The 13,215-nt window shown below is 34.8% G+C and overlaps 1 protein-coding gene across 8 annotated transcripts in view; it reads left to right on the top strand.

The window, feature by feature from the left end:
• Nucleotides 1-13,215, top strand: part of FRYL (FRY like transcription coactivator) — a 184,742-nt gene that overhangs the window by 131,584 nt on the left and 39,943 nt on the right. For 6 of the 8 annotated variants that reach the window (XM_068402595.1, XM_068402592.1, XM_068402591.1 and 3 more), the window contains 10 exons: nt 390-530; nt 2,179-2,347; nt 3,653-3,737; nt 5,438-5,550; nt 7,932-8,082; nt 8,341-8,444; nt 8,989-9,174; nt 10,872-11,076; nt 11,979-12,100; nt 12,571-12,761. In XM_068402595.1, the coding sequence (XP_068258696.1) occupies nt 390-530; nt 2,179-2,347; nt 3,653-3,737; nt 5,438-5,550; nt 7,932-8,082; nt 8,341-8,444; nt 8,989-9,174; nt 10,872-11,076; nt 11,979-12,100; nt 12,571-12,761 (1,467 nt within the window). The remainder of the gene's footprint in view (nt 1-389; nt 531-2,178; nt 2,348-3,652; nt 3,738-5,437; nt 5,551-7,931; nt 8,083-8,340; nt 8,445-8,988; nt 9,175-10,871; nt 11,077-11,978; nt 12,101-12,570; nt 12,762-13,215) is intronic. The other 2 variants (XM_068402596.1, XM_068402589.1) reach the window with 1 other exon arrangement.

Raw genomic sequence — 13,215 nt, 5'->3', positions numbered from 1 at the left:
TGGGAGAATAGGTCTCTGGTAAATTTAGATAGCTTTTTTATTTATATGTAAATAAATATATAAAAAGTAGAAATAATTCCACATATTTAAGTATACAGATTTATTTATAATGTATTAAAGTATGTATGATATAAATAAAATATATGTACAAATATGTTTAGATATATTTTTATATATTTATAGCTATAAGAGAAAAATATTTCCAGAATGCGTTTATAAAAATAAACATATGTGAAAGCTTCATTCTGGAATGTTAAAAAGGCAACAGCTTCTTACAGGATTTATGTCTCCTTTTTCTAGAGCCCGTCCCACTTGGTCAATACAGATCACTTTCAAATACACTGTTTTCTACTGGAGTTTTCAGGAGACATATTTATTTTGTTTTCTAGTATGGTGATGAAGTGGCTTGGTCAGAGATAGAAAATGTCTGGACTACTTTGGCAGACAGCTGGCCAAAGAATCTGAAAATAATTTTGCACTTCTTGATCAGTATCTGTGGAGTAAACAGCGAACCCAGCCTTTTGCCTTATGTGAGTATGTGATATCTCTCTCCTTAGTGCTCTTGATATTTTAAAAATGAGTTGTGTGTCTAGCAGTGAAGATGACCAAACAAAAAATACGAGGTAGGATTTCTAGTATCAAAATCTCCAACCCCATAATAGTGTCACCCCATATTTTATGACCACTGAATACTATGAAGAAAGACAGCTTACTGACTATTGTAATTTACTCAGAGTGGGAAGTCTGAAACAGTCCACTAGCCATCTTATCAGTTACGAGTTGTCAAAATTCAGAGTATACTAGGTGGACTATAGACCTTATTTAGTGAATAAATTATAAAAAATGGAAAACTTATTAAAATGTCTACATCTGTCTTAGCATTTTTTTGTTCCTTTGTCATAAAAAGGAAAATTGAGTTTGCTAAATTTAGATTAATTGTATTAGGACTATACACTGAACAACTCCTTTGCATCATAAAATGCAAATCTACTGCAGCAGTTGGTCTCTGTTCATTAGGAAGGATTACGATAGTTCCATAAGTAATACTTTCATTAGAAAATTATTATAAGTTTTGCTAATTGTCCAAAAAACTAGATATGAAATAAACAATCAGGACCTATAATATTATTAAGTTCTTACTAAGGACAGCTTAAGTTCTTCATTGATTGGTAATCATTTTCATTCCAAATCAGGAAATCTAGCTTAATGTTTCAGCTTAAAATCTTTGCATGTACAGTTTGAACAAGGTGACAAAGTAATTCCGTGAGTCAAACACCCCGGATCACTTGCTTACCGTTCATCTTTGAGTTCTCTCAAAAGGATGGAAATAAATCATTGATCAGTAATGACTCAAGAAAATGTGAGAAGAAGAAATATGAACTTACTAATGTGTAGAGTAATCACTGACTAGCAGCCATCTGCTGCTGTTTAGCAGTGACTGGGATTATTTTGCTGAAGTAAGATCTAGTGGAGAATCCTGAATTACTATATGCTCGATAAAATATCGCTATAGTTAAAGGTGTTTATTCTTATCACAGTGTGTAAAGGCCTCGAGCATTTGGGGAACTAAATGGTTTTTCCCAGGGTATAATTTAGGATAATCCTAAGAAGCAGACAGATAATACAGTAAAATAAAGCACCTGTCACGCCGTGTAGGGACAGTGTGATTATTCTCATGTGACCAAGTATTAAACCAAAAAAAAACCCACCCTAAGCCCACTCAAAACAGTTTTATTTTTTGTCAAAGCATATGTGAGAACACTGCAGAATAGCATGAGGAAAAATATGATACCTGCTGGAAAAGAAAGTGTGTAGAACACAACTGTGAAGTATCAAAAAGAAATTGCATCAGAATACGTTCGCTCTAATGTTGCTCTCGGATGTTGCTAAAACCTTTGTAAGAAAATCTTTTGCTTCTTAAATAACTGTCATTGAACTAAGACGACTTACCTTCTTACTCTTGTGATATGCTTCCAATGCTTGCTGCTGTTCACAGCTGTGAAAGCAATTTTGTTTGCTTTTAGAACTTGACTTCAAGTTTCACAGTGCAGGTAGATACTGATTCTGACAAGTTGTGGTATTCAAATATCTTATTTTCCTTTTTTTTTTAAATCAAGTCACTGCAATAAGAAATTTATTTATGTACGTACTATCTTATGTACATGTTTTTGATGGCAGGTAAAGAAAGTTATTGTTTATTTGGGTAGAGATAAAACAATGCAACTACTAGAAGAGCTGGTGAGTGAACTTCAGCTTACAGATCCTGTCAGCTCAGGAGTCACCCATATGGATAATCCACCATATTACCGCATTACTTCCAGTTACAAAATCCCCTCTGTCACTTCAGGTGAGAATTTATTGATTTAAACTTTTATTATTGTCAGTGCCATTATCAATCAGTTATAATATTGGAGTTCATGTGTAAATATTCAATAAGAGTACAATGTTCTGTTTCTAAAAATAGGGTGCAAAGTTTGTTTTACGAGATCTGCAGTTTTTGGTGTACCCAGAGTTCTTATTAAAGAACATCTGATAGGTTCACAAGGAACAGGTTTGTATTAATAAATGTGTTAAACTTTGTCTGTGTTCAAATCTTGCACTGTTTACCCTCCCTATATCACTTTGATTTCAATTCAGTCAAACAGCTGGGAAAATTTGTATAATTTGAAATCCGTATAAGTTGTTATATTTTAAGTTCTGTTATAGACACAAGCTACATCCATAGGAGTTTATTAAAGGGGATTTAACTGAACTTACTTAGGAGAATTTATTTAGAAAAAAATTAACAAATAACAGTAGGTCAATCATCAAAAAAAAGCCCACTGAAAAGATTTGTGTCTACCTCATACCTCAATCCAAGAACATGCTGAGAAATGTGGGGAATGTTGGTTGAAGCATCTTTCAAAGTGAGCCACAAAAGACATGGATGGGAGGGTATCTAAGCAAGGACTTAGCTTTTGTGCTGCAAAGCTGTTACGAAGCAGCCTGGACCTGTCACATAGGGATTATCTGGATCACAAGGTGGATGCATTGGCACTTGTTCATGCAAGTGTTTAAAAAGTATGAAAAAAATTATGGGGCTCTTGCACTTCAGTGTAATTAAGAGTAGCAAAATCTGTGGGGAGGGTGCAAAATTATTTCCAGTTGTGGTCATCTGTTCAGTGTGATGCTTGCAAGTTTCTTTAAAATTATTTAAAAATAAATTGATACAAACTTTACTGCAGGCTGTTAGGTTTTAACCCCTAATCTGTTTGTGGTTTGAATTAACTGCATACCAAAGTCCAACTACATTTTATAGATTGTTATGAGGTGTAGCAAACAGAAAGAAGGATAGAGGTCTGTAGGTCCTGCTTCAAAAACAAGCTTTGCTACTTAATTTACATTGAAGACTCAGAGATTCCTGGAATGGATTCTTTTGATTTTTTCCAGTTAGTGAAATTATGGTAGCAGCTCAGAATCATTTAGTCTAAACAACAGGGTTTTTTGCATGTGAAAGTAATTGCTATGGCTCAGTTTGTATTTGTGCCAATTGCTGTAGTGTAAACCTGGTTAGGGATCTTGGCATGGACAAGTGAATAAGGGTCATTGTGTAGTGCTTAAGACTGCTTTTCTTTTTTATTGACCAATCTTCTTCTTTCTCCATAATTTACAGGTACCACTTCTAGTAGCAATACAATGGTAGCGCCCACAGATGGCAACCCTGACAGTAAACATATAAAAGACAATATTGAAGAGAAGTAAGTATCTTCTCAAAGAGCAGTTATTAGTCAAATTACAGGAGTTCCTGGTAGGTACTATAAATACTTGTATCTCAATGGCTCCAGGTATGTCTATGTTGCAGGAAATATATCACTGTAGGTTTTACAAGTTCTAAGCAACAGAACTGGAATAATCTTTGGGATTAACAGTAGCAGCCTCAATTGTAATTTGAACTCAAAAAGCTGCAAAGGAAACTGAATAAATTAAGGGACCAATCCAGGTCGGGCTTTGTATTGCTATAGCTATGTTCTTATTGATGCCTGGATTAGCTACTACTACACTGGATTGTATGTGTTTATGTAAATTATACTGCAGATGGATATGGATACATCAAGGGCAAATGTTACTAGTTCAGTAATGTTGCCAATGCGCAAATTGGTTTCTTCGCTCACTGGAAATCGACAGTGCCCATGTGTTGAAAGCTAGTTTATTCTCCCAAGTAGTGTATTTGGGTGCCTGCTATCTGTGGCAAGATCCCTTCCAGCTAGCTTTAAAACAGATGCCTCCCTAATTTTTGAGCTTCTTAAGAACAATCTTTTGGAGAAATTTGCCAGACAGTGGTACTGGTGTGAGGGTGGTGGAAAGCAAACAGCTGATATAGACTTATTCAGGGTGTGGCCTTGGAGTTCAGCAGTAACTGACTGTGGTCATGCTCTCATTTTGTGTTAAATATGTGATAGCTAACCCTAAAGTGAAAAGCTAGTAATAACTCTGTAATTAGCACGAGAAAAAGTGTGCACAGAAGCAAGTACACACATGCCGTGACTGTAGAGTAGCTTCTATGCTGTAAATTTGCAAATCGGTTTATTTTGTGACTACTTGTTTGAGAGCTTTAGTAACTATATTTCCAATGTAATTCCCAGTTGGACACTTCTTTTCTTCCTTAGGATAATTATGTCAATAAAGTTAGATTAGTAAATATATTGATAGGGACAACCCCAATACCTCAATTAAATTGGAGGCTGGCTGTGTGAAAATAAATCACAGAAGACTATGGAATCTGAGGTGTCATTTAGAATTTAGCCTAGCAAGGCACAGACAAGTATTTGGCTGCTATGGGGGCTGAGGCTGAAGAAACTTGTACAGTAATTAAGGAAGTTTTGAAAGTCGCTGCAAGTTTTGGCGTATGCTATAGGGTTGTCTTAACACCTCCCCAGGGTATATGCTTTTTGATAAGATATACCATGTACATCTTGGACTTGCCAGGAGGAGAGACTTTTAGAAACTTATGTAGAAACGGCTTGGAAATTGTACTTTTAGCACTCTCATTTTTCTGATTTCTTTATACCTTATCAGATTAGTGAGGTAGGATCTTGGATTCTGTGTGTGTATGTATGTATCTGTGCCAGATCAAATAGGGATTTAATTATTTTGCTCAAGAGTGAGAAGCACTTACTTATGTATAATGGTAACAAATGTTTTAATGTACTTAAATGTTGATGAAAATGATCTCACAGAAATACAATTTATAGTGGATTATCTCCTTGAATCCCCATATCTAGCATTGCTACAGGAGGTGTCTTATACAGCTGAGATGCTTTGGCATCATATTGATTGTCCTTGTAAGATGAAATATTTTTGCATAACAGTTTTGTTGAAATACAGTTTTACAGAGAGACACTGATTAATTTTTGTCACAGAATGTTAGTTGCTAATGGTGCTTTATTTGTTCCTACAGTTACGTACATCTGGACATCTACAACGGGTTGAATAGTAACTTAAACCGCCAGCACCACAGACTAGAATCTCGCTACAGCAGCAGCTCTGGAGGATCATATGAAGAGGAAAAAAGTAATATTTTTATTTTAAAATATTTCTATGGATAGAAAACAAGATTTTCATAAGTTAATACTTTTGCTGAAGGTTGTGGAACATGAGGAAATAGGCATTATCAGTGTTTTTTGCATGAACCTATTAAAAAATACGGGTTTTTTACATTCCTCAGTCTTAGTACTGCTATTGCAGTGTAGCATACATTTGATTACAATCGAATATGCAAGGAACATAATACAGTTTCTTTCCTTCCCTTGTCCTTGGGAATGAGCTGTGAACGTCTTCCCAAAATGAAGCAGTTTTACTCTATTCTTTGCCAGTACTAACACCAAAGAAAGATAGATGGTTAGGCAGAAGAAACAGGAGAGAGATTAGCAGGAGGAAGATGAGATGAATGAGGAAAAAGATGATGGAAAATAAGTTTAAAAAATAGAAAATTAGAAGCAATTGTGCTTTTAAGTGATAGCAGTCCTTGGCCTGTTCAAAAAAAAAAAAAAAAGGGCACAAAACTTTCTGAGAAGCCATAGCAAAGGAAAATACATCAGGAAAAAAAGAATCTTTTTGTCCACCTCTGATTTTCAAGCTTGTTTCTGAAATGTGGTTTGGGTTATTTTTTGTGATATATGGTCTGTTTTTTCTGAGGTGCAGAGGTAGGGAAAGAGGTAGGAATCTCTCCTGAAACTCCATATACTTTTGGAGAATTTTTGACGGAGGCTTATTAACTGTGGCTACTTTTGTACCAGTGTCTAAGATACAAAATCATTGTGACAATGCTAGGCAAAGCTAAACAGGTCATGTGATCGGGCAAAAATGAGGACAGTGGTCAGACAGTAAATGATGCATTACATTAGTGGGTTCTATATGCTTTGTCAGAGTACTCATTTGACTGAAACTCTTGTTTCAGCTGACAAGCTGTTAGTAATTAAAATGACTTTGTACTTTAGCCCTGCATAGGATTATCAGATAGATTTCAGTCTGATCCAGATCATTATAGTGCTTCCACAGAATATCTTCTCAGGTTTCACTCAATTTTTTTATTGACAGTTGATTTTGCTACTAAAGTTGTTTTGGGTGTGGTACAATGCTGCCTTTTCCTTACCTTTCTTGTGCTGCTGAACCACAGGATGTAAACTTCTGCGTTTTAAGCACTGCATGTCAGTATGGAACCTAGGGTGTCCCATGCTGTATTGAAGCAGCAGAGTCTATTAGGATGTCCTTATGCAGTCCTTAATGACTGATTCTGTGCAGACAATAAAGGTTATAGTGAATTTGTGGTTCATATTGCCTCTTTCAAGAAAGTGGAACATAATGTCCTCTACAGAGCTTGTTGTAAAGGCTGGGCATGCTGATGCAGATCTGCTAAACCTTGGATTAGTAACAGATTGGTGGACCTTCTAGGCCACCAGTGTGTTTATTACTGCTTGGATGGGTGATGTCCAGTATCGTAGTTGTGGTCATTTTCATCTTTATTTGCTATTTGTGGTAGCAATGCTGAGTATCCTGAAGCAGATGATAATTCACATGTTCCATCAGTAAGAAGTTTGTCACTTCAGTCAAGAAGGTGATAATGAGCTGATACATGTGTGACCTTCTGAAACTTCTGCAGCTGTACTTCCAAAAGGACAACTGGTTGAATCACTGAAACACAGAACTGTTGAGGCAGTCTCCTTATTTGTTTCTAGCCTTAACTGATCATTCTGAAGTCCAAGACATCTAATTTAAAAACAGAAAGATATTTTGGATGTGTAACACAGTATACTCTCGTACGAAATCGCCGATGTGTTTCTTCCACTTCTGAAGCTTGCTTAATCAAAAACTAAATGTCTTTCTGTGTTTTCTTGACAAATGTACTCATTTTCTGAGCAGTGACTTTTGTCAAACGTGGGATTGGGCTATGCTGCTGTAAAAGTGGCAAATTCTGTGTTACCCCATGTATCGGGCTGGCATTATCCGACACATAGTACTGGTGGATTTTTGCAAGCGAGACCATAAAGATGTTCTCTTGAGAAATACTTCCTTAGCCTATAATGAAATGCAGCTCTTCAAAATGAGTTCAGTACAATCTTGGGACCCAGCCTTAACTCCCTTATTTGACATGAGGTTTGAAATTATATTTGATAATTTTGCCTTTTTTTTTTTCCTATGTGCATCGATCACTTTTATGAACCTGTTCAACAATCTTACTGTTATGTGCGTGGCTTCTGTAGAATCATCCTTATGCTAAAAGAAATAACCACTTTTTTTCTTTTTAAAACTGTGTTTAACTACTGCTATTTACAGCTGGTTCCCTGCCCCCGATCTCGGCTTTTCAAGAATTTAAAAATATTTCTTTAGAAGACTATATAATACAGAAATGTATTATATATCTTTTTTTCTGGTTTAATTCTCTCTTGTGTTAGGTGATTCAATGCCTCTGTATTCAAACTGGCGGTTGAAGGTGATGGAGCACAATCAAGGAGAACCTCTACCTTTTCCACCTACTGGAGGTTGCTGGTCACCGTTGGTGGATTACTTGCCTGAAACTTCTCCTCCGGGCATGTCTCTTCATAGGTAACTGTTGTAACAATGCTGATGGAATTCATGATGTTATAATTTGTGTTGCACAATTATAGTAATTTAAAGATAGGAAATTAAAGACAGAAGATTTAAAGATAGTAGATTTATTTTCTGTGGTTTTACTCATGGGTCTAGCAGTTTAAGGTTTCTGAGCCTTTTAATTTTGAGGACTAAAGTTTTTCTGTCTTCATTGTGAGCATTTAAGTTCATATATTATGTTCTTCTAACAATTTTTTTTTGTTTGTTTTTTAGATGCAATATAGCAGTGATCCTTTTAACTGACTTGATAGTTGACCACAGTGTAAAGGTGGAATGGGGAGGATACTTGCATCTTTTGCTTCATGCAATTTTTATAGGTAAATAAACTCTTAAAGAAATATTTCTAACTTAGGAATTGTAGCTATTTATGTAACTGTTCTTTTCCAAATTTAAATTAATGTTTATAATTTGTTGAAATCTCATTAATTTGTTAATATTTACAATATTTTAAAAATTCAACTAAATATCTTTCAGCTTGATTAATATGAATATAATTTAGGATTTTTTTGAGTCATTTGAAGGCACTTTCTGTTGGAGCCACTTTTACCTCTTCTTGTAGAAGACAGTGAAATTCAAATTTTTTCTTTCTGTTTCTCTGTGTAGTAATTTTCATACAGAGCACATCTTAAGTCCTTACTGTTATGTAAGAAACAGAAGGATATATTAATCTTTGTTAATTGTATGCTTTTGGTTTTACATTGAAACACTGAAACACTGAAAAAAAACCATCACTTTAGTGAATGATGTATCTGTTATTTGGTAAAATACAACAGACCAGTTTGAATACTGCTGGTTTTTTAATAATTGAATTCAGTGTGCTGTTTGAATTAATAAAGCTTTTCCATTTTCCTTTTATGTTAGGTTTTGACCACTGCCACCCTGAAGTCTATGAGCATTGTAAACGACTGCTTTTGCATCTGCTGATAGTGATGGGATCTGGCAGTAATGTCCAGTCTGTTGCTTCTGTCCTACTCAGAAACAGAGAGTTCAATGAGTCCAGGGTGCTTACTGTCAAGCAAACTACCCATTTAGATTATACTTTCACAGGTATGCTTTAGATTTATTAAGTGTTGCTTGTGAAAACGACATGGAACATTATCTTTTCTTCCAGGCATTATTAAAATTTCTGTTATTTGTAATATTTTCCTGAGCCCTTGGCATTAAAATATATTTTGTTTCAGCTCTGTGTAGTTGGTTAAAATGTATTTAATTAAGTTGAAATTAAGACTGTTCACATTACCACTTTGTGCCCAGTCATCAGAGTTGGGAGCACAGCTGAATGATTAAATAATAGTGGAAACCACAGAGGGAGTGCTGCATTTTGGATCTATAACACAGCAGTTTTTATGATGCACTTTGAAAATAAAAACCAAGAAGATAGATCTCTCCCTTGTTTATAGCAACTTTGAATTCCTGACTTTTGTCAGTTGTAATTGCATTGTTCAATAGGCTATCAGAATACTCTTTTGCAGTATTACCTTTTAGTGTTCACCTAAACATTGCAATATTGTAGTTATACAGGAAATAACATGTTTTATATGTGTATCTTTATGAAAGGAATATTTTGATGGTGTGAGCCTATTGTAGCTTTTAAAGAAATGTGAAATCGTTTTGTTGAAACCTAGTATTTCATGTTATTTCAGTAGGTGGCAGCATATTGCCATACAATCTGTTCTTTCCATTTTGTTCACAGCAGAAGTGGTTTTGTCACTAACTGAAAATATTCAGCTGTTTTCTGAATTTAATATTCATGGCAGCGAGGAATTAAAAAGTGGACATAGTGAAGGAATTCATTTATGTAAACCTATTCACAGAACATTACCAGTGCACCTACATGGTGACCTATACAAACCATTTCATTCCTAATCTTTACAGTTTTGAGTAAAACTGTCTAATTGTGACATATTATTTTGCTATTATTGAAACAAAAATGTCTGATAGAAACTAGGATGAGATCAGCATCGAACATTTCCATCTGAGGGTTAAGATAAGGTGATTACAGGTATACATGCTTAGCACAAGGTCAGACAAGCTGACGTTAAATTTTATTTGAACCAGCTAATAATCCAGCTCTGTGGAGTGAAAATTTGTGGTGGACGTCAGTGAGTCTCAAACTTACGTACAGTTGTTACAGTAAAAGATTCATCACTTCTCCTTGCCAGTTTACTTTCTCCTAGCACCTCATAGACATATAGGTGTAATGCAAGGAGTTACTGCAGTTGCATTTTATTGCCACATAGGTCTTTATACAGAGAGAATATCTTACAGCAGAAAGATTAAGTTAACTTCAGAGAAACTTTGAGCAGCCAGAGAGGCTCTGCTTAGGAGTGATTCACTAGTTAATATGTAGTGTTCACTGATTTAAAGTGCTGTCAGTTACGCTGGGACTGAGTTTTTTGAAAAAAAAAAAAAAATTATCTGCACATTATTAGAGAGTAGTTTATATCATTTACCTCAACTTATTAAGATGAGATGCCTCAGAGACTGATGATGTTATTTCACCATATTATCAGTACAAAATCAAACATAATACAGTGGTTTTAAAGAGGGATCTAGCAGTTCTTTATTAAGGGTACAGTCATCCAAAGACTTTGCATATATCAGAGTTGTTGATTTCATTGAAATTATTGCATCCATGAAATTATTCTCATTACATTTGTAAAATTATTGATTTTTAAAGGGCTATTTTTTTGTTTGATATATTTAACAGTCAACAGTTCATAATAATCTTGTTTTTATTTCAGCAGGTGTTCATGATTTTATACCTGATTACCAGCCCTCCCCAATGACAGACTCAGGGCTTAGTTCAAGTTCTACCTCTTCTAGCATCAGTTTAGGAAATACAAGTGCAGCCATTTCTCATCTGCACACCACAATCCTCAATGAGGTTGACATTTCAGTAGAGCAGGATGAAAAAGTGAAAACTCTCATAGAATTTATTACCTCAAGGTAAGATTTCAGTTTTAATTTTTGTCAAGACCTGTATTTTGCGGAAATATGGCACAACCCGTACTATTTAGCATCACGTTGTCTAATTTTGTCTCCACCAGTAAGAGATAGTTTAATCCTGAAGTGTTTTTATGAACAACTCTAACTTTTCAACAGTTTCAGAGAATTTTGGCCCCCGCTTTCGTGTCTTGAGTGTTTAAAAGTCTTTTGCCGTGTTCTGCACAGGTCTGTTACCTTTGATTGCCACACAGTTTGTAGAGTTTCCTTTTCCATCTAAAGGATTCCCATACTAAAGGATTAGGGCTGGAGTATATAAAGATGATTAGGGAGCTGCAAGATTTGTGTGGAGTTTACTTACTGCTTAATGGTAGAGAACTGGCTATTCAGAAAATATGAATTAGTGGGAAAGAACATCTGTAAAAAGCTTTCAAGACTGAGTAGATCTGAAATCCGATTTGTTTCTCAAAGCTTTTGATTAATTATGCCAACAAAAAAACCCCTTCACATCAGCCTAAATTTAGAATAGTGCATTGTATTGATGTGAAGAAAATGGGAAGAGAGGAGATTGTTTTAAGAAGTGTATAATGGTGTTAGTTGTACTGGTTCTTTGTTAGATAACTAAATATTATCTAATAGAAAGCATATCTTCCTAAACTTATGCTGTTATTTCAATTGGATCTGATATATTGCTTTTCACCTTGTCTTAACTTCTGTATTGTACAATATTGGACAGTTGTCAAACTTCTTTCCAATTTGTGTCTGCAGTTCTCAATGGTGTCTCTTATGCGGTAGGTAGTAGATTTTTTTGCAGTTATCCTTAAGGTTAAAATAACATTTAAATAATATTAATGACAAAGGCTATGTTTTATACTGTTATGTTTACTCTAGTTTTATCTTTTTAGGAAAAGAGGGCCACTTTGGAATCACGAAGATGTTTCAGCCAAAAACCCTAATATAAAGAGTGCTGAACAGTTAACTGTGTTTTTAAAGCATGTGGTATCTATATTTAAACAGTCTAGCTCAGGTATGTCAGAAAACAGTTGATGCGTGATAGGATGTTCAAGTTTGTAAACAAAAAGTATTTTTTTGAATGCCTATAAGTTGATCTATATAATCACTCTAGGTGATCGCTTACTACTTCTAAATAATAGATTTTTCTTGTGTGTTGCACGCTTCAGTTCATGTTTCTGTTAGAACAGATTATATTTAAATCTTTTAGAAACGAGGTAAAATATCTTCTTAATTTATTGTGGACACTTACTATTCAAATCATAAATGTTTCATTCTCTACAAGTCTCTCCAGTGTTAAGTATTATGGAATACAAGTTCGTACATCTGGAAAGATTTTTGAGAGTAATATTCCTTGAGAAAAATGTAGAAGATGATAGTACTTTAAAGTTAGGGATGACTTTGATAACTTACTCTTTATCAAACTCAAGTGTGTTTGTTTTTTGTAAAGCATTGTGTTGCTTGAGTATTTATTTACTTTTATAGGAGGATTTCAATTGGAACACCGTCTCAGTGAAGTTGCTTTGCAAACTGCGCTTTCGTGCTCCTCTCGACATTATGCTGGGAGGTCATTTCAGATTTTCAGGGCTCTGAAGCAGCCTCTTACTGCATCTACACTTTCTGATGTTCTCTCCAGATTAGTAGAAACTGTTGGAGATGCAGGAGAAGAAGCTCAGGTATTTGAAATTTTCTCCCCACTTTATTAGAAAGCTAAGTTGGCCTAAATGACATACTTACATTATTATTTTAATGACAGTAAAACTTAAAAGTATTTTTCATTCAGTTGCTTTTTATTTTTAAATAAAGTTATTTCAAATATCAAATCAATTTTAATCGTAACACTTCCTGAATTTTCACCTAATGAAATGATGAAAAGATGAGCTGTGCACATTCTCTTCTACGGCAATAGGAACTTTCAGAGAGTTTGATACATCTGTTACCTGAAAACACCTTCTCTTTCATAGAGAATCCTGAGATCAGCCATATAAAAAATAATTCAGGTTTTCTTTTATTAAGAACTTCACCTGATAAAGTGTTAACAACCATCCAACTTAGTGTCATTGTACATCTAAAGAAGTGGATGTAATCCTTTAATATTCAAAATGAGAGTCTAAATGACTACATCCATAA

The sequence above is a fragment of the Nyctibius grandis genome, chromosome 6 (assembly GCF_013368605.1).
Source record: "Nyctibius grandis isolate bNycGra1 chromosome 6, bNycGra1.pri, whole genome shotgun sequence".
Taxonomy (NCBI): Eukaryota; Metazoa; Chordata; class Aves; order Nyctibiiformes; family Nyctibiidae; genus Nyctibius; species Nyctibius grandis.
The sequence above is the reverse complement of the archived record's forward strand: the minus strand, read 5'-3'. Positions and strand labels throughout refer to the sequence as shown.